At 41.2% G+C, this 24584-nt stretch overlaps 1 protein-coding gene across 33 annotated transcripts in view; it reads left to right on the top strand.

Moving 5' to 3' along the window:
* The window catches only part of MACF1 (microtubule actin crosslinking factor 1), a 406463-nt gene that overhangs the window by 168778 nt on the left and 213101 nt on the right, over positions 1-24584 (top strand). For 21 of the 33 annotated variants that reach the window (XM_030823484.1, XM_030823496.1, XM_030823492.1 and 18 more), the window contains exon 1: positions 15514-16763. In XM_030823484.1, the coding sequence (XP_030679344.1) occupies positions 15741-16763 (1023 nt within the window). In that variant the 5' untranslated portion in view covers positions 15514-15740. Of the gene's footprint in view, positions 1-596; positions 675-4239; positions 4333-15513; positions 16764-24584 lie in introns of those variants that run through there. The other 12 variants (XM_030823503.1, XM_030823500.1, XM_030823502.1 and 9 more) reach the window with 1 other exon arrangement.

The following is a 24584-nucleotide window of genomic DNA, read 5'->3' on the forward strand; positions in this document are numbered from 1 at the left end:
ACGGGGTTTCACCATGTTGGCCAGGCTTGTCTCGAACTCCTGGGCTCAAGCAATCCTCCTGTCTTGGCCTCCCAAAGTGTTGGGATTATAGACGTGAGCCACTGCACTTGGCCAAAAATTGGCTATCTTGAGCTCCTTTTGCCATGTTTGTAATAAAGTTGGCTCCATCTGTTACTGTGCAATATGTAATTAGGACTTTCCACCCTTTCTCTACGATAGCATTTAACTGTGATTTTAGGAGTCATAGAGCCAAAGTCTGTTCCCATTAACCTCACATCCAGAATCAAGTTCTGCCACATGTGACTGCAGATGAACCTGAACAGAAGCTGTGGCATTGATTCAGCATTAGTGGTCAAACAGTATTCTGTGTTTGCAAGATGCTTAGTGGTACACAGGGCATTTTGGGGACCTCAGAGAGTCTGGTTGAAACACGTGCAGGCCTGGTTTTAGGGGGTGCTTTGTGTAATGCTCCCACGCCTGGCTTCTACTGTAAGGAATTCTTGTGTGGTCCTTTAGTCTTGGAAATAAAAGAGAAAGGGTCTGTATGGTTAAATTGTGTAGCCAGAATTAACATCCCTTTTTTTGTTTGTTTGCAGCCCCGGGAGAAGGGCAGGATGCGTTTTCATAGGCTGCAGAATGTGCAGATTGCCCTGGACTTCCTAAAGCAGCGACAGGTAAGACCATCACATGCCTTCCCCATTCTTCCAGGCTGTGTTGGCATTGGGGCCCTATTCAGAGATGTTTTTAGTGCCCCTAGTAAGCTCTCAGTAAATGCTAAATCTGATTGACCCAGTTCTGAGTCTTAACTTGCTAGTGGGCAATTGTATTCTGGTTAGATAAATCATTCAGTACTCCTTACACAGAACTTGTGACCTCCTTGAAAGGAAGAATGTTCACGGAGAAGAACATGATGATAAAGATGGAATTTTGTGGATGCACCTTAGTTGGGGGTCAAAATGAAGATGAAAAATAAACTAGAAAAGAGGTGGAAAAGAGGTGTAGCATCCAGGAAGAGAGAGGACCAAATTGCTATATCACAGTGAAAATGAGATAAGGGGGTGGTGTGGATTGTTGAATGCCACATCAGATCTGAGAAAAAGGTCTAAGTTGTTAAGCACTGATAACTTAAGTGAGCAGTTTAATACAGGAGAAAGATATTTAGAGTATACTAGACCTAGATATAGGAAGAGATAAAGAAGCTTTTCCTTCCCTAGATGAGGAAGACAACAACCCATTTTTAGACATAGGAAGAGGAGCCAGTGAAGAGAGTAAGATTGAAAATGAGCATGAGGAGGAGTATTAGTAGTCATGGAACGTTTCACCGAGAGGATACCTTAACGTTATACTAGTCCAGTTTCTTATTATAGATAAAGAAACTGAAACCTGGACAGGTAAATGACCTGCCTCAAATCACAAGTCAGAGTAAAGCTGGGACTTTAACTCAGGCCTTCTGACATGCAGTTTAGTGAACCTTCCACTATCCATGCTGCTTTCTACACAGCACCCTTCCTCCTTTGCTTCCTAACTGAAGGAACCAAATCCAGGGATTGATGGATGAGAAGCAGAGCACAAGTGGTGTGGCCATCTTTGAAAAAGAAAAGAAAAATACCCCTTCTGAGAGACAAGGAGAATGACAGAGGGAGGGGTGAAGATACAGAGATGGTTTGTGGTAGAAAGAAGATGGATGAGGGAGTCAAAGAGTTCATCTGCTTAGAGTGAGCCGTATGGAAAATATTTGGAGTATCTAGGGTTGCCAAGCAACAACAGGGTCAACGTGACATTAAATGGTATGCATATTTTTGGAGTCAGTTCATTTTTGACAGTCTTATCAGTAATTCTCATTAACTTAGAAAATTCTCTGTTTGCTCTCGTAACAATTTACTTCTGATATAACATTTCTTATTTCCTTGTTATTTCTCTGTTTGCTCCAATGCATTGTAGGCTCTGTGAGGATGGGGAATAAGATCTTAACATTTTACCTTCATCTCTCATAATGAATGGTCCTCAATTGGCACTTAATAAATATTTGCTGAAATAAATTGATAAATAAAAAGTGGTAGAAGTGGAGGTTGCTGAAGTGTTTAGGGTACTGGGAGAAAGCACCATTGAAATGCCTGTGTGTGGAGCTAGAGGAAACTGGGTGGGGTCCTTACTGGCAGGGTTTATGAGAAGAATTGATTAGCTAGAAGTCTAAATCAGGACAAAAAGTGGCTTTGGTTACTATGATAGAATGAAAACGTGGACAGGTAAGAACAGTGGATTCAAAGAAAGGCAGGGAGATTACTAGAGCCGTTCTTGTTAATGGTAAAGTCCAAGATGTAGCTGTGCAGATGGCCAAGGTGGGGAAAAATGAAAGTCATCAGAATTCAAAAGGCAGGCAATTTGTGCAGATAGGGTAATATTTGGGATATCAATATAAATGCTGAATTTCCAGGAAAGGTGATGATGAGGCAGGAAAAGAGAATAGGAGCTAGGTAGTGAGGTCATTGAGAAAAAGGTTAGCAGAGATTGGAAGGTGGTTTGGCCAAGGGAGGTAGACTTCACAACGAAAGGGGAAAGCTGATAGAGGTAGGACTGAGGAATGTGGACTTGGCTGGTACTGGTAACCCACCAACTGTCGACTGTTAGTGATTAGAAAAACTGAATTCTCGAGAAGGGGACAGGTTTTCCCACTTCCACCCCACTCCCACCGTATAGAAGAGGAAACCAAGATACAGAAAAGGAAAGAACTTGCCCAGATGAATGTCATTGTAAGGGAGAAATGAGGCTTCCATTTGAGAAGGTCACTAGGGTCCTCTTGAGACACACACGTTTCAGTTCAATAGAAGAGATAAAGGGAGGACACCTGAAGGACACTGTGTCGCAGGACTCTGAGGGTATGATTGAGGAGGCTAACAGAGGCGAAGTAGAAGTAGGGTGGTTTGCCGAGGACACTCCCAGTTTTAAAGTTCCACGTCCCAGGAAATTCCTCCATTCCCAGCACACTGGGGCAGTAAGTCAGCCTGGGGCGAGGGTGTGTCAGGGCACATTGAGTTGCTGGGATGAGATTTTAGGAGTAAAGCAGGTGCTGCGGGAGGCATGGCAGGTATGGATATCTGTGACAAAGATGGCATAATGGAGCTGAGAGCAGGCCAAAGACTGGTGAGGGAAGAGAGGTATCTCTCTTTTCTGTCTTTCTCTCTCAGAACCTTAAAAAAAAAAAAAAAGGCAAAGAAGAAAGAGAAATCTTGGCCCTGATGGCAATAAAAAAGTGACCCACAATACCTTGTGCTTGTGAGGTTGCTTTTCTGGTGAGAATGCAAAATGGCGTAGCTACTCTGATGACTTCTTATAAAGCTAATCATATATCATATAACCCAGCAATCCCACTCCTAGGAATATACCGTAAAGAAATTACTGTGCTCACACAAAAACCTGCACATGAATATTCATAATTGCCAAAAACGAGAAATAATTCACATATCCGTCAATGGATGAATGGGTGAACAAAGAGCAGCATATCTCTATAATGGAATAACTACCCAGCGATCAAAAGGAGCAAACTGTTGATTCATGCAATGACTTGGATAGGGATCTCAAGGGCATTATGCTGAGTGAAATAAAAAGACAGTTTCTTTTTTTTTTGAGGCGGAGTCTCGCTCTGTCACCCAGGCTGGAATGCAGTGGCACGATCTCTGCTCACTGCAAGCTCTACCTCCCAGGTTCATGCCATTCTCCTGCCTCAGCCTCCTGAGTAGCTGGGACTACAGGCACCCGCCACCATGCCTGGCTAATTTTTTGTATTTTTAGTAGAGACAGGATTTCCCCGTGTTAGCCACGATGGTCTCGATTTCCTGACCTCGTGATCCGCCAGCCTCAGCCTCCCAAAGTGCTAGGATTACAGGCATGAGTCATCGCGCCTGGCCGGCAGTTTCAAAATCTTGCATGCTGCATGATCCCATTTATCCAGCACTCTGGAAAAAGCAAAACAAGGGATCAGAATCAGATCAGTGGTTGTCAGGAATTAGGAGTGAGAGTAGGGTTTGACTACAAGGAGGGGGCCAGCACAAGGGACCTTTTTGGGGTGATGAAACTGTTTTGTGGTGGTAGTTGCATGAATCTATACATGTGTTAAAACTCATAGAACTGGACACCAAAAAAGAAATCAGTTTAACTATAAATCAATAATGAAGTGATACAAAAATTTAATCAAAACAAAAAGTCCTAGAGCCCTGAGCCTTTCTTTTATTTCTTTTTCAGGTGAAACTAGTGAATATTCGCAATGATGACATCACAGATGGCAACCCCAAGTTGACCCTGGGTCTGATCTGGACCATTATTTTGCATTTCCAGGTAGGGTATGTGAAGTTTGGGATTCCTGTTGCTTGGTTTGGACATGGCCTAGAAGGTTGCACTGCCTTCCGCAGACAGCATTGAGCCCTCCTTCTCTCTATCTGGCAGTGAACAAAGGTGGATGGGAGTTGGAAAGGAAAATTAAGATTGGTCTGCAGACAAGCTGTTGTATCGTAAACGCAGAACTTCCTAATTATTTGCTTAATGAAATGGAGGGATTTTTTTTACCTATCTGTGGTTTGGCCCTGTCCTCAGCAGTCTGGTTATTAGATGTCTGTTTGCTCAGCTGAATCAAAATGAGGCTCTTGAAGGACTTAGAATATGAGAGTTGAGAAAAGCTGTTGGTGTTGATGCTTTAGAAGGGTGGAGTGAAGGTTCATAATCCTGCTCTAATGTAGACTTTTTCTCATCTCTAATAACCTTTAAACAAGCCTTCTTAATTACAATACTTTAGTATGTGGGTTTATATATGTGCTGGCAAGCACAACCTTGCAGCAGCCATCACACGCAAGAGCATCTTAAAGAATGTTCACATGGTCACATGGCCTTCCTCTTCCTAAGAAGGCAAATCCTTTTTAGATCTGAATTGCTATTGGAAAAGTACAGCCCTATTTTTATAAAAAGGCTGTTCTTTTACATCCCTTTTAGGTCAGCCAAACAAAGCTATTTCTCAGACAGTTCTCTCTAATACCCAGTTGCTGCACATGAGGCTGATGGATTAGAGGGAGCACTCCCTCAGCTAGTGGGAATAGAAGGCAGGGTGCTGACTTCAGGGATGAGGCCAAGGTGACATCCTAGCTGGGGAGTTGGCGCTACCTGCTGGTTAAAGATAGAACAACAGGTGTCCCCGAATTCCTGAGAGAAAAATCTGAGTGCTTTGGCTTGTTTCTTGAGGCTCTAGTTTGGAGCCAATGCTGGCAGTTACCAGCATGGACAGGATTGTGTGGTGGTAATGTATTTTGTGGAACCACAGGGTATCCTCAGGCAAGCTTTGGGCATAGGGATAACTAGGAACATGAACTTGGCAGGTGTGCCCTGGCAGGATGGGAAACTTTGTTGAGCTTTCATGGAGGACTACAGTTATCCCTTTGAAACTCTTATGAACAGAGGAGCTTTTAGAGAAATTTGTTTGTTTTTTGGCCACAAACCTGCCCTCACTGTGAGTGCCCAATGTTAGTCTCATAGGTGTGAGGTAAGGAGAATTTATTCACTGTCTCTATTTACCCCAACTACTACAACTAAATTAATTTCCTTTTTTTTTTTTTTTTTGACGGAGTTTTGCTCTTGGAGTGCAATGATGTGTTCTTGGCTCACTGCAACCTCTGCCTCCTGGGTTCAAGCGATTCTCCTGCCTCAGCCTCCCAAGTAGCTGGGATTACAGGCACCCACCAACATGCCTGTTTATATGTTTTTAGTAGAGATGGAGTTTCACCATGTTGGCCAGGCTAGTCTCAAACTCCTGCTCTCAGATGATCCACCCACCTCGGTCTCCCAAAGTGCTGGGATTACAGGCGTGAGCCACCGCACCAGGCCATAACAAATGTTTAAATAGAAAAACATTTTCTTTTCTTTTTTCTTTTTCTTTCTTTCTTTTTTTTTTTTTTTTTTAGACGGAGTTTCACTCTTGTTGCCCGGGCTGGAGTGCAATGGCTCGATCTCCTTTCACTGCAACCCCTGCCTCCTGGGTTCAAGAGATTCTCCTCCCTCAGCCTTCCGAGTAACTGGGATTACTGGCATGCACCACTATACCTGGCTAATTTTGTATTTTTAGTATGGGGTTTCTCCATGTTGGTCAGGCTGGTCTCAAACTTCCGACCTCAGGTGATCCACCCGCCTCAGCCTCCCAAAGTGCTGGGATTACAGGCGTGAGCCACCGCGTCCGTCCAGAAAAAACATTTCCTTGAAGCATTTAAAAATTTCATTTCTTTCTGCTTACTATTTTTCAGAATAATTAGTTGGTTTGCTAAGATTCTTCAAAGGTGACCAATAATAGTTCTTTTGTTCACCATTATTTTTTTTTAGTATCACTGTGACTCATGGATTTTTAAGCAGACTTAATGTTGTTCCAATCAAATACAGTTATTATTCTTTTTAATAAAATCAAATAGCTCCATCTTTGGCTGTAAAGAAGCTTTCAAGTTGACTCTGAGTCCTTTGGCATGACCACAGTGGTCTTTGATAATTTCCTTTATTTCTTGTGCGATGAGGTGTTCCAGACTCTTTTTTATATTTTCTGTCCCAGGCCTGAAATTCTTAATCTCTCCTAGGAACTGGTTCTCTTATTTATTGACCACAGTCTGAATGCTCCTAGGTTGCCCATTATTTCTTTCTTTTTCTTTTCTTTTTTTTTTTGAAGCAGATTTCGCTCTTGTTGCCCAGGCTGGAGTGCAATGGCACCATCTCAGCTTACCAAAACCTCTGCCTCCCAGGTTCAAGCGATTCTCCTGCCTCAGCCTCCCAAGTAGCTGGGATTACAGGCGTGTGCCACCACACTTAGCTAATTTTTTTATTATTAGTAGAGACGGGGTTGTTGGCCAGGCTGGTCTTGAACTCCTGACTTCAGGTGATCCACCTGCCTCGGCTTCTCAAAGTGCTGGGATTACAGGTGTGAGCCACCACACCCGGCCGGTTGCCCATTATTTCTAGGCTTTTCTGTGGACAGAGCTAGGCAATACTTGTATTATCTCTAAAAACAACAACAACAACAAACAAACAAACAAAAAACCCCATGAATTTGTACTGATATTTTGAATTCAAATTTAGGATTGCAGGGTTTTGTTTAACCTCTTTGACTTTATATTTATATCTTTTTTTTTCTTATACTGAAAATCTTGATCTTAACAACAGTAATGTGGTTATGCTTTTCCCACACACACAGAGATCTGTAAAACCATATATGTTATTTGTAATATATATGAATCCAAGTAACAATATGAATGTTATTGTTAGCAGTATGATTACTTAGAATTTTATTATTTCATTGCTGTTCTTTTTGTCCTTAGCGTATATTTTCTAAGGATGTGCAAATAATTGTATTTTATTTTATTTATTATTTTGAAAAAGTAGATGGGGTCTCACTATGTTGCCCAGGCTGATCTTGAACTCCTGGGTTCAAGCCATTCTCTTGCCTCAGCCTCCTACAATGCTGGAATTATAGACATAAGCCACTGGGCCCAGACACAAATTACTATATTTTGAAGTCACTTGAAATAATTTCTCTGTTGTTGTTAAGCCACAAATTCAATACACAATTAAGGTTCATTTGTTTTTATTTGCTTTCAGTTTTGGGGGGTTGCTTTTTTCCTTTCAATTTTACCTTACATTATGTAGATCATTTATATTGTTCCAAAGGGAAATTTTAAAAAGTTAAATACCAATTGTGTTCAGAGAAGTCTAGCTTCCATCTCTGCTCCCTCCATTCTGTATCTTCCCTTTCTCTGTAGTTAGCTAAATGTTTTAAAACACCTTTTTGGTTATAATTTCTATTGTTTGTTTATTTTAGGAAAATGCATTCATTAAAAAAAAACTTTACTGAGGTATAATTTACATACTACCAAATCAACTAATTTAGTGATTTTTATGAGTTGTACAATCATCACCATAATCTAGTTTGGGGAAATTTTCATCATCTAGATAAGATCCTTCTTGTTCATTCACAGTTACTGTACATTTTCATCACCAGCCTCAGGCAGCCACTAATTTATTTTCTATCTTGATAGATTTGCCTATTCTGGGCATTTCATATAAATGGAATCCTATGATAAATGGTCTTTTGTATCTGGCTTTTTTCACTTAGCATAATATTTTTTGGTTCATCCATGTTGTGGCACATATCAGTATGTCATTCTTTTTTATTGCTGAATATTCTGTTGTATGGATATGTCATGTATTTTGTTTAAATATTAAGCCAGTTGATAGACATTTGAGTGGTTTTCACTTTTTCACTATTATAAATAAACTTATTTGCATAGCAGTCTGTGTGGGTTTATGTTTTCATTTCTCTTGTGTATACATGTATATACCTAGGAATGGGATTTCTTGATTGTACAGTAAGCATGTTTAGCTTTTAAAGAAACTGCCAAATTATCTTCCAAAATGGTGTATCATTTTACATTCCTACCAGCAATGTATGTGGTTTCCTGTGTCTTTACATCCTCACCAGTATTTATTGTCTGTTTTAGATTATAGCTATCACAGTGAGTGTGAAATTGTATCTCTTTGTCATTTTAGTTTGCAGGAAAATGTATTATTTAATTGAATTCCACAAACATTGACTGGGAATCAGTTATGAGCAAGGTCTTGGGTAGAGTGTATGGAAGATACACGGCTGAGTGCAATGGCTCACACCTGTAATCCCAGCACTTGGGGAGGCCTAGGTGGGCAGATCACTTGAGGTCAGGAGTTCAAGACCAGCCTGGCTAACATGGTAAAACCCCACCTCTACTAAAAATACAAAAATTAGCCAGGTGTGGTGGCGCACTGTAGTCCCACCTACTCGGGAGGCTGCAAAGCATGAGAATCACTTGAACCCGGGAGGTGGAGACTGCAGTGAGCCGAGATTGTGCCACTGCACTGCAGCCTGGGCTACACGAGACTGCATCTCAAAAAAAAAAAAAGAAAAAAAGAGTCTACTACAGAAGATACAAAATTGAACTAGATACAGACCATCTGGTTGGACTCTTATTATTTAGGAGAGTGAGAACAGACATACCATAAAATAACTTGACAGAGGTTTAGAGAATGAGAGAGGTATGGGTTAGGATGATGGAACACGGTATAAACTCAACAGTGGGCAGCAGTTACTAGTAACAATTTATTATAATTATTAATTGACCTTATAACTTCCAGGGCTTTTGACACAGCCCACTGTTCTTTTTCCTGTTTCCAATTTTACAGAAAGGTAATAGCAGCTTTGGCCTAGTCTGTCTTCTGCACGCATATTGGCTACCTGCTTTTCTCTGTTATTTCAGCACAGCCAAATGCCTATTTATTTGTCTTCTTGTAGGTGGGAGCACCGCTCCCAGAATATTTTCTCAGTTTTAACTATGGATTCCTTTTCTTTGCCGTTCTGAGGGCTTGGTGTTTGCCTATGTTAGCTAAGTGTTCTGGTGTGTGGGGAAAAGTTCTCTGCTTGTGAAGCCTTTGATTGACTGCTGAAGGATCATGTGGAGTGCCCCCCCCCACCCGCCGCCTTGTCTTGCATCAGATTTGGCATAGTTATCTGTCATTGTGGTTTTCTAGTCTTTTGTTATTGAGCATCTATTAGCTGTTCTCACCAAGAACATGTGCTATGTAAAGCCAAATGGAAATACAGAGTAGAACTGTTACATGTTAGGGAATCAGCAAAATTGTTATTACGGTCAGTCTGTGTTATTGGTGTTAATGAAGTAGAATAATGGTGTACATGTAGACATGGGTGGTAGTTTTCACCTCAAGGGAATATTCAGTTGAAGGAGAAGGGAGAGGGTGGATCCAGATTAAAGGTTTGCGACTGCTGATGAGGCTGGTAATATTGATAACTTCGTGCAGAGGTTTATGGTTTCTAAAATGCTTTAACACATTTTTTTCAATGTGCTAAATGGTAGAGGTTCTTTTTAATTTGTTTTTTTTTTTTTTTTTTTTTATTATACTTTAGGGTTTTAGGGTACATGTGCACAATGTGCAGGTTTGTTACATATGTATCCATGTGCCATGTTGATTTCCTGCACCCATTAACTCGTCATTTAGCATTAGGTGTATCTCCTAATGCTGTCCCTCCCCCCGCCCCCCACCCCACAACAGTCCCCGGAGTGTGATGTTCCCCTTCCTGTGTCCATGAGTTCTCATTGTTCAATTCCCACCTATGAGAGAGAACATGCGGTGTTTGGTTTTTTGTCCTTGTGATAGTTTACTGAGAATGATGTTTTCCAGTTTCATCCATGTCCCTACAAAGGACACGAACTCATCATTTTTTATGGCTGCATAGTATTCCATGGTGTATATGTGCCACATTTTCTTAATCCAGTCTATCGTTGTTGGACATTTGGGTTGGTTCCAACTCTTTGCTATTGTGAATAGTGCCGCAATAAACATATGTGTGCATGTGTCTTTATAGCAGCATGATTTATAGTCCTTTGGGTATATACCCAGTAATGGGATGGCTGGGTCAAATGGTATTTCTAGTTCGAGATCCCAGAGGAATCGCCACACTGACTTCCACAATGGTTGAACTAGTTTACAGTCCCACCAACAGTGTAAAAGTGTTCCTATTTCTCCACATCCTCTCCAGCACCTGTTGTTTCCTGATTTTTTAATGATGGCCATTCTAACTGGTGTGAGATGGTATCTCACTGTGGTTTTGATTTGCATTTCTCTGATGGCCAGTGATGATGAGCATTTCTTCATGTGTTTTCTGGCTTCATAAATGTCTTCTTTTGAGAAGTGTCTGTTCATGTCCTCTGCCCACTTTTTGATGGGGTTGGTTCTTTTTAATTTGAATTTGAATTTTTAGTTTTGAAAATCTCAAATACTCGGAAGAGTATATAACAGATCCTTATGTGTGTAGTTGCCTTCAGAATTTAACAGTTGTTACTTTTGTTGTATTTGCTTCAAGATTTTTTCTCTCTCTTCCTCTTTAAAGTAATAAAACATCTCAGATACATCCAATTTTCTTGCCCTCTCTGCTCCCCAGGTAAATATTATCCTGAAGTTGATGCCTATCATTCCCATACATGCTTTTGTACATTTACAGCGATGATCTATTCATAAACAATATGTACTGTTGCTTGTATGTCTTTATATTTGACACACATGGTATCTTTGGTATATCCTTTCCCCTTTTTTCTTTTTTCTTTTCTTTTTTTTTTTGAGATGGAGTCTCACTCTGTCACCCAGGCTGGAGTGATTTCAGCTCACTGCAAGCTCCACCTCCCAGGTTCATGCCATTCTCCTGCCTCAGCCTCCCAAGTAGCTGGGACTACAGGCACCCGCCACCACGCCCGGCTAATTTTTTGTATTTTTAGTAGAGATGGGGTTTCACCCTGTTAGCCAGGATGGTCTCGATCCTCTGACCTCGTGATCTGCCTGCCTCAGCCTCCCAAAGTGCTGGGATTACAGGCGTGAGCCACTGTGCCCAGCATGATTTGTTCATTTTAACTAATTTAAGTGGTGACCCCTGCAGCTGTGTAACAGATCTATTATTTGTAATGTATTATTTAATTGTATGAATAAAACACTCACTGCTACAGTGAACATCTGTGTATATGCATCCTTGTGCCTATAGCAAAGAGGGTTTTGGGATTGATACCTGGACTGGAATTGCTGGGTTATATACTTTCCTTCAATTTGCCTATATTTTGCCAAATTGCTCTCAAAGTTACTGTATGACTTACAGTATTGTATTGGGTAACATTTACTACTATTTGACGTATTACATGTTTACTTGTTTATTTGCTGCCTGGATGCCTGCATTAGTATGTAAGCTTAACAATGGCAGGGATTTTTGTCTCTTTTGTTCTTTGCCTGGCATAGAATAGGCAGTCGGTAAATGTTTATTAAGTGAATGGATTGTTTCATGAATTTGATCTTCTCAAAGCTTTGGAGTACGTAGACCAAATAAATAGGCTGTAATGTCTGTTTTCTTATGCCCATTTCTCAGATAAGGAAACTGAAACACAGAGACCAACTGACTTTTTTGGGTTACACACCCAGATAGGATTTCTTGTCTTTTCGCTTTGTCCAAGCTTGTTTTAAGGTATAGGTTAAGATTTATAGTTCTTCTAAAAGATACTATAAATTCTTTATAGTCAGAATCTGACAAAACTAGTTTTCCAACTCTCAAATGTTTGTTAAATACTAGTGTATGCCTAGCATGTTGAAATTTTCAAAAAACGGGAGGTCTTAGCTGGCTAGACTTGAGGTTTACATTTTTGTGCACTTTATGGCACTTGGTGCTTGGCGTATAGATGAGGCATCGTTTGTGTTTGTGGAATGAACGAATGAATGAGTTCTTTTGCTTTGGAGTCTTTCACTCTGGCTGTCTCTGTGGGAGACCTGTGGGCAGTAAACAGTTATCTACAAAAAGCCAAAGGAGAAGGCATAAAGAATGTATAGGCCTCAAAGTGTGCTTTCCCAGAAGGCAGCAAGTCTTGCGTTAAGAGACCCAGTTTAGATGAGAAAAGGTCTTGGGGAAAGTTCTCGTAATCAGAATTAACTTAGTTGAAAATACATCTAATATACCTACTGAAAACTATAGTTTAGCCTATCTTAAACATATTCCGAACACTTATATTAGCTAACCGTTGAGCATTTGGCCAAAATCATGTAACACAAAGCCTGTTTGATAGTAAAGTGTTGACTAACTCATGTAATTTACTGAGTGCTGTACTGAAAGTGAAAAACAGAATGGTTGTATGAGTACTTGAAGTACAGTTTCTACTGAATGCATATGGATTTCTCACCATTGGAAAGTCGAAAAATAAGTTGGACCATTTTAAGTCAGGGACCATCTATATCTTAGGATCCCCCCAGGGGGCTGGGGATGTCTCATAACTTTTAGCTCCAGTAATAAATGGGAAGAAAAGAAATTTACTGTAGGTCAAATACTGAGCCAAGTACTTTATGGACATATCTCATTAACCTTGTCTACAATCCCATTAAGTAGGTGGTAGTATGCACATTTTACAAGTAAGGAAACTGAACCATCTAATAAACTAGTTAAGTTACTTAGCTTATGAGCTGGGAAGTTGAACCTAGGTCCACCTTACTGAAATCTCTGCTCCTTTCCTAGACCAATTTTTCTCTGGAGCAGAAGGAAATGAAGGTCTGATTGGTCTGACATATGCAGAAATTTAAAAAAAGAATAGGCTCACAGAAGTAAATTCTCAGAGAAACTCTACAGCAGTAGTAGTCATATTAAGCAGCTATTTCTCTTGCCCCTAAGTTCATCAGTTTCAGGATTTTGGTTTGCTTGTATGTCATTCATAAAATTCAAGTGCAGCTTAAAGTTTCCATAGTTCCAGGTTTCTTCATTGGAGGAGTGAAGGCCTGGTACCTGCCTGGAGAACTTCATATTGTAATGTCAGATTCTTTGTTAATTAAATGATTTGCAGTAGGCTGAGTTTCTCTCCCATGCTGTCTCCGCTTATTTCTTGCTATTGTTTGTGATGGCCATAAGATGGTGCTGCAGTTTTGCAGTCAGCCTTAAGGATAAGGCTTAGGGGACAAGCACCTACTGCAGTTGTGAGTCAGATGGGACATCAGGAGTGTCTTAGAAGGGATTGTGTAAAAGCCGTTGCTTTAGGGCTTCTTGTTGCTTTCCTTCTGTGGTCTTTTCCTTTTTTTTTTTTTTTTTTTTTTTTAGGTCTCCTGGAAAGATAGTTAAGGCTATGCTAGTGTAAGTCTTTATGGCTTGCATGGAACCAGGCAGGCTACTGCTTTCTGCTGTGTGGCCTGGATCCTTTTGGTGTAGAATAAATAACTGCAATAGGAAAGAAACACATATATAATTTTATTCTCCATTCACAGCCCTTTGGGTTGTAGTCTTTTCCCATATAGCAGATACTATACTAAAAAAAATTGGGGTGGAGGAATCTTCACTGACATCACAAGGTCATTTTTGAATCCGACTTTTACAATCTGAAATTCAGACTTCCTGCCCTGCTGCAATGGGAGTAAAAACCACCTGAGCCTCTTTTTGGCAGCTTCTTCTCTTACTCCCAAATGGCAACAAGTGTTATCTCTTTGATTGAGCTCTTGGTCCATGCAGTCTAATTACCAATTCAGAACAGTGGGGCAACTTCTTATTTTACACAACTGGCAACTGAGTACAGATTTCCACTACTGCAGTAGTTAGAAGAGAGTAGTTGGGGTTGAAATTAAAAGTCTTAAAGTTAACAGAAGTTCATGTTCTGGCTTTGTCACTTATTAGCTGTGTAACCTTGGGCTATTAATCAACTTTCTTAAACCTCAGTTTCTTTTTTCTTTTTTGGAGACAGTCTTGCTCTGTTGGCCAGGCTGGAGTGCAGTGACATGATCTTGGCTCACTGCAACCTCCACCTCCCAGTTCAAGCAATTCTCATGCCTCAACCTCCTGAATAGCTGGGACTAAGGGCGCATGCCACCGTGCCCAGCTAATTTTTTGTATTTTAGTAGAGACAGGGTTTCACCATGTTGCCCAGGCTGGTCTTAAACTCCTGAGCTCAGGCAATCCGCCTGCCTTGGCCTTCTAGAGTACTAGGATTATAGGCGTGAGCCACTGCGCCTGGCCAAACCTCAGTTTCTTTACCGATAAAATATAAAATAATAGTTTTGACCTCATATAGTGACTGTGACAATTAAATGAGAAAGTCCATGTAAATAACTTTGCACAGTGCTTGGTACACAGCAAGTGCAAAAAATATATTAGATATTAGCAGGGGCAGCATCAATAATTACTATTGAACATTTATGTCAAATACTGTTCATCAGAGACCCTGTTCATCTGTTGTATTTAGAAGTGGTATTCTTTTTACCAAGCACTCATACTATACTCAAAACCAACTTCCAGATTTTTCCTGTCTGTGTCATTGGCTGGCAGAATTAACAGATCTTTCTTTTCTTTTATAGGAAAAAGGAGGGAAATAAATGCTCCAGAAGGCCAGATCTTTAAAGTCTGTGTTCCTTTTCTTAACTGTAAGAAGAAGGCTCTGGTTTCTTCAGGTTATAATTTGATTAAAATAATTTTATTGTTTTCTGACCTGAAAAAATTCAGAATATGTATATCTGCTTGACATTTTCTTTTGGGCATCTTGGTGCAACACTTAAAATCTGTTTCATTTTGTAGTTTGGGAGCCATAATTGCAGCTTCACCAGGCTTGATTCTTCTTGGCCCGGCCCTTCCCTTCCCTTGCTGGTTAGTACCAGCCGAGCTGGTTTGCTTTTTCCCTTTTTGATACTATTCTCCTCCTCCTTCCTCCACGTTACCTTCTGCCACGGCCTCTCTTCTTTTTCCCTCCATTTTCAGTTTACTCTTACATTTTTCCCTCCTCCTCCTGGCCCTCCCTAGTTTCTCCCCTCCCCTGGTTTCTAGCTCCTTTTTGCTTTCTGTTTGTGTTACTGAGGGCAGTGCTCCAATTACCTCATATTTGGAGAGAGGAAGCTGCAGCCAATCCGGTTTCTGTCTGCTTTTAGGTCAAGTGATTTCTGAACTGCAGTGAGATGCTTTGAATTTGTCTTGTTGCAGCTCTGAGCCTGTAAGATGGCTGTCTGAATCGGCAGCGGCTGGAAGAGACAGAGAGAGGCGGGGAGGGAGGGAGAAAGAATTGGAGGGATTGCCGGCATAGTGCATGTTTTTAAATGTGCGTCGAATCCGATGAGGCCAAGGTTGGGATTTCTGTGGGATCCCAGGACTGGCTTAGCTGCGTTTTTGCTGAGATTAGGAGAGGAAGGAAATGGGAAATTCACTGGGCTGTTTTAAGGAGCCGAAAGAGTCAATAGCTATTCCTGAGAAGCCTCCCATATCTCCTAAGAAAAGGGTTCGGTTCAAAAGGAGGTGGAGAGGGAAGAAAATCCCTACTCCAGAGGCATCTCACCAGGAAGAAACCTCAGAAGGAACTGGAGTCATTGAAGAGACTGAAACCCTAACGAAGTTAACAGTGAGTCTCCAAAAGGAAGACCGAGTGGGAGGGGTAGAGCATACCCCCCCAGATATTTTGCTGCCTGGGGACTCAGCCCCCAACTCACAGGTAGTCGATCAGGGGATGATAGTACAGGTAAAGGAGAGATTCCAAGGGGAGGTCCAGACCGCCCACCTTTTGTTAGAGAATGAGTCATCAGTTGCTGGAGGGGTCTGGGATTCCCTGGAAGAGGGGATGACTGTCATTGCTCACCTGCTTGATAACCCAGCAGAAAGGAACTGCGAGAAGTCAGTGAGCCAACTGGTGGAATTTCCTAGGACAGCATCCTGCAGCAGCAGGGCTGTGTTGCTGCCTTTGCAAGGAGAGACTGCAGTGGAGAAAGGAAATATTCAGCGTGGGTTTCGGAGCTGTGCTTTGCCTAGGACAGACTACCCCACTGGTAAAGGAAATCAAGAACAATTTTCAGAGGGCTGGAGTGTGGAGGAAGGAACCAAGGGTGTTTCAGGTGCCCCTCAGACAGGTTCCTGGATTGTAGAATGTTCTGTTTCTTCATCACTACTGGACCAGCCTGGAGGCCAAAGACGCACGGAGCCTTCCCATGTGGGTCAAGTGCCCCCCCAGGATTCCAGACTGCCTGCTTCTCAGAGTGATTTGTCCATCAGCGGCGTGACTGTGAGCATTTTGCCCTCCTCCTCTGGCTATGGCAGTGATGGGCCACATATACACGGGATCCAGCCTAAAGATACAGAACCTGAAAAGAGCTCTACTTCCTTCTCAGAAGAGGATGGCACTCTTTCTCTGGAGGCAAGCCACACCCCATCATGGGGTCTGGAAGAGGTAGGTGGGCACATTCAAGAGATAATCAAACTGCTGTTTGGATTCTTGGCCCTCAAACACATTAAAGCTGAGCGTGGTGAGCAGTGACGATGTTGGTGCCTCTCAAACTTACCCCCATGTGAGTTAGTGTCTGCTGGAGCTCAGCAAGCAGAATCTATTTCAGGTCTGCCCCTTGATGCTTGAAACCAAAACTTGTCTCTGGAAAATCCCTGATTCTGGGTAGCCAAGCGGCGTAATTGCTCAAGCTATCTGGTGGGATGATCTCTCAAGGTGCAATGCTAGATAGTACTTACTCTCAGGCAGGTCTGTTTACCAGCTTCCCTGCTACGAGAAGTTGTAGTGTAGCACAAGAGACGATGGGCAAGGGCCTAACTGAATCTCTGGAATGAATCTCTGGAATAAATGTGGAAGGGGTCAGGCAGCTATTGCCAGTGTACTTGCTCTTCCTCACAGGAGAGTGATGTTCTTACTAGAGCTGATGCAATCCCATCCCTGTGGGGAAATTTCTGAGGGCAACACTCATTCAGTATTTGTATAGGTGGAGAGGGCTCATCCTTCTTTGGTTCCTAATTCCAGGATTAGAGGAGAGGGACACAGAGTTATCTGGGGATTAGTTGAGAGAGAGAGAGGGAGGTAGGGCAATTTGAAGGTTTAAGGCTAGAAAAGTTTGTTTTGTGATTGGACATATTTAGGGCTTTAACATGATTTTGTTTTGAGGAATATATTGAGGCATGGATGGTGCTGCTGGTGGTAGTGGTAATGGCAGTTGCTGTGAATGTTTTAAAGGTCAAGGAGCAAGTGAGAATTCAGAGATCTGAACACTGAGATAAGGACTCAGCAAGACCATGAGTAGCACAGCATCTGGCATGTAGGTGTGTGATTGTGTAGGTGATCGAAGTTATAATTCACCAGTGGCTAAAGAACTTTTACTGGCATGTTGGCCTCTGCAGCAGAAGAAATAAAAACATTAGGACCTCAAAGTGCAAAAGGTATAAAATGAGGTAGGGCACTTTCCTTGCCTAGATAGGGGCCACTGATACTGTACAGGGGCCCTGATGTTTGCAGAGCAGGGATATGGTCTACCTACTGGTGCCCTGCTTATCACTAGCAGCATAAGGCTGAGGATAGATACAAATTCTGAGCAATCTGTGCCTAAAATTTCCTCTTTGGGGATAAATTTTCCCCACAGACAGCCCTATCTTAGTGCCCTCTGTTATTAGAGTTTGGAGACTCCCAACATTTTGAAGAAAAAGTGGCCATTGAAAAATGTCTATTTTATGGATGGGCAAGAGGTTTCTTGGGCCTCATATAAACATGGATATGTGTGTGGGGGAGTGTGATAGTTGTGTTATGGTAGGAAGGAAGGCAGTGAAACTACTGGGATATGGGGTGCATGAATGTATTACGTTATTCTCGCATTGCTATAAAGAAATACCTGAGACTGGGTAATTTACAAAGTAAAGAGGTTTAATTGGTATACTGTTCTGCAGGCTGTACAGAAAGCATGATGCTGGCATCTGCTCAGCTTCTGAAGAGGCCTCAAGAAACTTAAAATCTTGGTGGAAGGCAGAGGAGCAGTAGGCATGTCACTTGGCTACAGCAGGAACGAGAGGTTGTGGGCGGGATGTGCCGCACACTTTTAAATGACCAAATCTCATGAAAACCCACTCATCCTCATGAGAACAGCATCAAGGGGATGGTGCTAAACCATTCATGAGAAATCCACTTTCATGATTCATGATCCAGTCATCTCCCACCAGGCCCCACTTCCAGTATTAGGGATTACAATTCAGCATGAGATTTGGTAGGGACACAGATTGAAACCATATCAACAAGTATTTGGGTTTCATCAGATAAAAAAGAATGTCAAAGTCAACTTTTATTTTGTAAAAGTAGGAACAGATAGAGTAGTTGGGGGTAAAACCAACTGTGGAACTGATAGTTGTACAACTGGCATTAAAATTGAAATTGTATAGTCATCATAACATTATAGGACACATGCTTGTAACTGAGTGTGAGATTTTCAGAAACTTGGCATGTAAAGTTTTAGGAACTCCTAGTAAAATCAATGCTAGATAATAGACCATAGATAGCGATGGCATCTTTGTATGGGCTGGATCTCCACACTGGCAAGGGAATGTTCTGCATGAGTCTGTGAGGAGTCTTAAAGAAAAGATTGGTAGGAGAAACCTTTGGACCGTGATCTGTAGTGTGACCGTTTTGGCAACAGTATGATTCCTTTGCCGTTCAGTATGATTCAAATTGGCATGTGGCATTTTCTGGGTAGCCAACCTCTGCATCTATTCCTTCTACCTTTTCACCGCAGACACAGTCATACTACTTACGTATAGCCAAGGCTGAAAAACTAAGTGACCGAGTCTCAGCTCAGACACCTGGCATATTTCCAGGTTTTGTGTCCATCATGTGATACAGGGACCACAGACTCACCATCCTATATGACAGATAAGAAGTAACTTATCAAGATAAGTGTGACATTCCTTCAGAATGAAAGTCCTTAAGGCCAAGAGGCCGCAACTCTCACTGGTCTCTGAAGGAACTGTCTTCAGGGAGCTGCCCCCCTCCCTAGCAGGCTGTTCACAGGCTTGAGGACAGTAGCAGCCAGAGAGACAGAGAGGGCAACGCATACTGAAACCGATAGGCAGGACAAGAGCACCTCTGCTGAAAGTGGGAAAGCTGGGAGGGCAAGGGTCAGAAGAGCAGCTGCTGCTGTTCACACACCAGCTCCTGTCTAAACAGGAGGCAGCTGGCAGTCCAACGGAGTTGTTTTTTGCTTGCTTTTTTTGGTGGTGGTTTTGTTTTTAATATGTCAGAGTAGTAACTCTCCTCAGAAAATAATTTGAGTTCCAGCCAGATTGTCTCTTCTGTTGATTAGTCCAGGCTTGTTGATGAGAGTGAGACCAGGCTATGGATAGACATAAACTTCACCGTGGGTTTTGTTGCTTTTTAGGATGGAGAGAAATGGGAACTGATTCTGCTTCTTGCTAGTGTAGGGTTTAGATAGTAGAATATACATGATCTGCTTTTCTATTCAGCTAGTATAGTTAATACTTCTTTTGTCAAGAAATAGTTAACACAGAAGCAAGATGACAAGGGTCAGCTGACAAATATGTTTTCAGAATGACAAGTAGACTAGGTTTTGGAGCTGGATGGGAACAGGCTAATAGCAGTCGCTCTTTGATGTCAGACAAAGGCCTTCTTCTCTGGCCCATTTCTTCTCTCAGGACTCCCTATTCCCAGCTGCTTTCAATATTCATACTACTAATACCTGGCTTATTTCAACAGGGAACATTTTTGAAAATCCCTTCCTCCTCCCCATCTTGACTTCTGCTGCCAAGCTCCTGCCCACACTGTTAGCGAATCCCATTTAATGAAGAATTTACCTCTATACCAATGTTTGTTTTTTTTTTTGACACAGAGTCTGGCTCTGTCGCCGAGGCTGGAGTGCAGTGGTGCGATCTCGGCTCACTGCAGCCTCTGCCTCCCAGGTTCCAGCTATTCTCCTGCCTCAGCCTCCCGAGTAACTGGGATTACAGGCGCCCCCCACCACGCCCAGCTATATACCAGTGTTCTTGCCACAACCCTTCAAGTCTCTACAATTTTAGGTGAATAGTCAGATAACACTGGGGCCTAGAAATGATGAGAAAGAGGTTGGTTGGTGTATTATCTTCTGGGCTCAGCCTTTTCAGTTTACAAGTATCCCTCTCCCAGTTTTCCTTTTTAATTATAGGGAGAGTTGTTTTACTAATGCTGGCTTTGTACTGAAAGAAGAAAGCAAAATTAACAAGATGACACTATTGGGGGAATGCAGAAGGTAAAGTTATAGTTTAGAGTTTTAAGAAAGGATTTTGTTTCTTTTTCTTTTTTTTTTTTTTTTTTTTTGAGACGGAGTCTTGCTCTGTCACCCAGGCTGGAATGCGGTGGCCCGATCTCAGCTCACTGCAACCTCTGCCTCCCAGGTTCACGCCATTCTCCTGCCTCAGAGTAGCTGGCACTACCGGTGCCTGCCACCATGCCCGGCTAATTTTTTGTATTTTTTAGTAGAGACGGGGTTTCACCATGTTAGCCAGGATGGTCTCGATCTCCTGACCTCGTGATCCGCCCGCCTCGGCTTCCCAAAGTGCTGGGATCATAGGCGTGAGCCACCGCGCCCGGCCTTGTTTCTTTTTAAAAAAATTTTACTTAATTAAAAATGTTACTAAAGAATCATTATTTTTTAGGTGTAACAATAGTGTTGTGGTTATGTTTTTAAAAAGGCCTTTTAGAGATACATACTGAAATGCTTTTAGAGAAAAATAGGAGATTTACTTCATCATAATAGGGGAAGGGTGAAGTGGGTGGAATGTAGATGAAACAAGATTAGCTATGAGTTGATAATGGTTGAAACTGGGTAATAGGTACATAGGGACTTATTATACTATTCCGTTTCCTTTTGTATATATTTGAAAATTTCCATTTCAAATAGAAAATTTAAAAAATTGCATAAAAATAAAATGAAAGTTAAAAATAAAATTGTATAAAAATAAAATGGAAAGTTAGGCAAAATAAGTTGTATAAAAATAAAAATGTAATAATACTGGTAAAATTATAATATAATGCATATACAGTTGGCTCTCTGCATTGTGGGTTCTGCGTCTGGGGATTCAACCCATAACGGATGGAAAATATTCTGAAGAAAAACATTGCATCTGTAATGAACATGTACAGACTTCATTATTCCCTAAACAAGATAACAACTATTTACTAACATTTATATTGTATTAGGAATTATAAGTAATCTAGAGATTATTTAAAGTATCTGGGAGGATGTACATAGGTTGTATGTGAATACTACCCCATTTTGTATCTGGGACTTGAGCATTTGTGGATTTCAGTATCTGAGGATTGTGGTATCTGAGGGAGGTCCTAGAACCAATTCTCCATGGATGACTACTGAAAAGGGGTTACTATCCTATAGATAAAGTGATTAAGAGCATGGAGCCAGATTGGCTAGGTTTGAATCCCAATTCTACAACTTACTAGCAGTATAACTTGGAACAGTTTACTAAACTTCTCTGTGCCACAATTTCCTTATTTGTAAATGGAAGATAAGAATAGCATATACTTGGTAGGGTTGTTATGAGAATAATATGAATTAATACAAGTAATCACAATAAATGCTAGTTAATATTATTGCTTAAAAGAACAAGAAAATGAATAAGAAAAAGACAAACACCCTTGTAGAAAAATAGGGGAAAGCCCAGGAATAAGCAATTCACAAAAAAAGGAAATCCAAATGCCTCATATACATAAGAAGACTCCTTTTTACTAATAAGGATATACAGATCAAACAACAATAAGATACTTTTTTTTTTTTTTTTTGAGACAGAGTCTCGCTCTGTCGCCTAGGCTGGAGTGCAGTGGCATGATCTCGGCTCGCTGCAAGCTTCACCTCCCAGGTTCACGCCATTCTTCCGCCTCAGCCTCCCGAGTAGCTGGGACTACAGGCACCCACCGCCACGCCCGGCTAATTTTGTTTTTGTATTTTTAGTAGAGATGGGGTTTCACCGTGTTAGCCAGGATGGTCTTGATCTCTTGACGTCGTGACCCGCCCACCTCTGCCTCCCAAAGTGCTGGGATTACAGGCGTGAGCCACTGCGCCTTTTTTTTAAAGAGATAAGGTCTCAGCTACGTTGCCTAGGCTAGAGAGCAGTGGCCATTCACAGGTACCATCATAGCGCACTGTAGCCTTGAACTCCTGGACTCAAGCTTGTAGCTGGGACTGCAAGCACACCACCATGCCTAGCTAAGATACCATTTCATACCCATCAGATTGGCAGAAGATAAAAATTCTGAAAATACCAAGTGTAGGCGAGGATGAAGAGTGATGGGAAAACCTCTTCATAGCACTTAGGAAAGTGGAAGTATAATTTGCTACTGTTCTTTAGAAAGTAGTTTGACAATATTTTGTAGAGTTGAAAAATGCCCATATTCTATTACCTAGGGTTTCCATTCTAATTAGATTCCCTAGTGAGACCTCCAGGACTCTGAATGTGAATACTGAAAGGAGCACTCCCTTTTACCTAGCTCTAATATTGGTAATAAACACCTTCTTTCTCTCTGTTCCTCACCATCATAGCTGCCATTAGATCCCTCTAGCTGGGCATTTGTAGAACCACTGCATTGTGCCTTCATCTGCTTCTTCTTCTTCTTCTTTTTTTTTTTTTTTTTTTGAGAAAGAATCTTTCTCTGACACCTGGCTGGAGAGCAGTGGTGCAATCATAGCTCACTGCAACCTTGACATCTCGGGCTTAAACGATCCTCCTGCCTCAACTTGCCAAGTAGCTGGGACTACAGGGGAGTACCACCACACCCAGCTAATTTTTAAATTTTTTGTAGAGATAGTTTCTCACAGTGTTTCCCAGGCTCGTCTTGAACTCCTGGGCTCAAGTGATCCTCTTGCCTAGGCCTCCCAACGTGGTGGGATTACAGGAGTGAGCCACTGCACCCAGCCCTCATTTGCTTCTTGAAAGTTTTCAAGGTCTGATGCTTTATCTTTAGTGGGTGATGAGGTCAGCTAGAAACTTGAGGACATAATAATCAAATACTTACTTGCTCAGAACAACTCTCGTCCACTGAGAGACTTACCAAGTCCAAACTCCTCAGCTGGGTATTCCAGTTCCTTTGTAATCCATGTTATCTTTTCTATCGGTTCCCAATTTAAACCTTCTCATTTTAACAGATCATTCCCTTAATTACTATTTCTGTTTCACCTTATCTCAGTTTGTTTACATCCACTTTCCACCTGGAATTCCTTTCTTCCTTGGCTTTCACCTGTTCTGTAACACCCTTCAAGGATGAGTTTATATGGTACTTCTTCTAGAAATCTTTTTGATCACTCCAGCCCACAGTAATTTTCCATTCTGCTGAGATTCTGTATTGGATATTACTATAATTATTGGTCTTTTTTGGCTTTAAATTTAACTCTTTCATGTGACCTACCATAGATATAAGATGAGATTTTTTTCCTCCAGAAATTAACCTTCAGAAAAGAGATATTCTCTTTATATTTTACTTCTTATAAAGCATTTCTTGTAATTAGGCTTCCAGGGAGCTTATACTCAGTTCATGAAAAAGGGTGAATAAATCTGTGTCACCATCTGCTAGTTCAATCACTATCATTTTTTTGTAGAGATCAACTGACATAATTGATTAAACAAAAAAGAGGAATGAAAAATCTAAGAAAGTTTTAGTTATTGTTCCTGGGAATATAATCTCCTAATTTGAAGTGTTGAAAGTAATTGTATACAAGCCTTAACATTTTTTTTTGAATCACTCACATTGCATATGAAACACACACATACATTATGGAGATCACAAATAAACACAGCAGAATGAATGAAAAAAAAAAAAAAACCCTAATCCAGTGTTATGCAACTGGATTCTTGTGGTTTGAAATGAAATACCCAGAGACAATGTAGATTCAGAAAAGTGCTGTTATTAACTTTAAAATCTTAAAAAGAAGACAGTATTTTCTAGAAAATTCACTCAAAAAATAGCTTTATTGAAGGAAAAAACATTGATGTTAAAGATGCATGTGAAGTTTGAATAATACGGTTTTTTGAAATTACAAAGGCAGAAAATGCATTAATACTAAATGCTTAAATATACTGCTTAATTTTAAATATGTGTATATGTGTAAATAAATTTCTAAAAGTTTGTGTACTCAGGAGGACCAGAGCTTCCCTTCCTGTATTACTGTTTTACCTTCACACATCTGTTGTTATCTGGGAAAATATTTGGGATAATCATATGTTAGTTAGT

This window comes from Nomascus leucogenys, chromosome 12 (assembly GCF_006542625.1).
Source record: "Nomascus leucogenys isolate Asia chromosome 12, Asia_NLE_v1, whole genome shotgun sequence".
NCBI lineage: Eukaryota > Metazoa > Chordata > Mammalia > Primates > Hylobatidae > Nomascus > Nomascus leucogenys.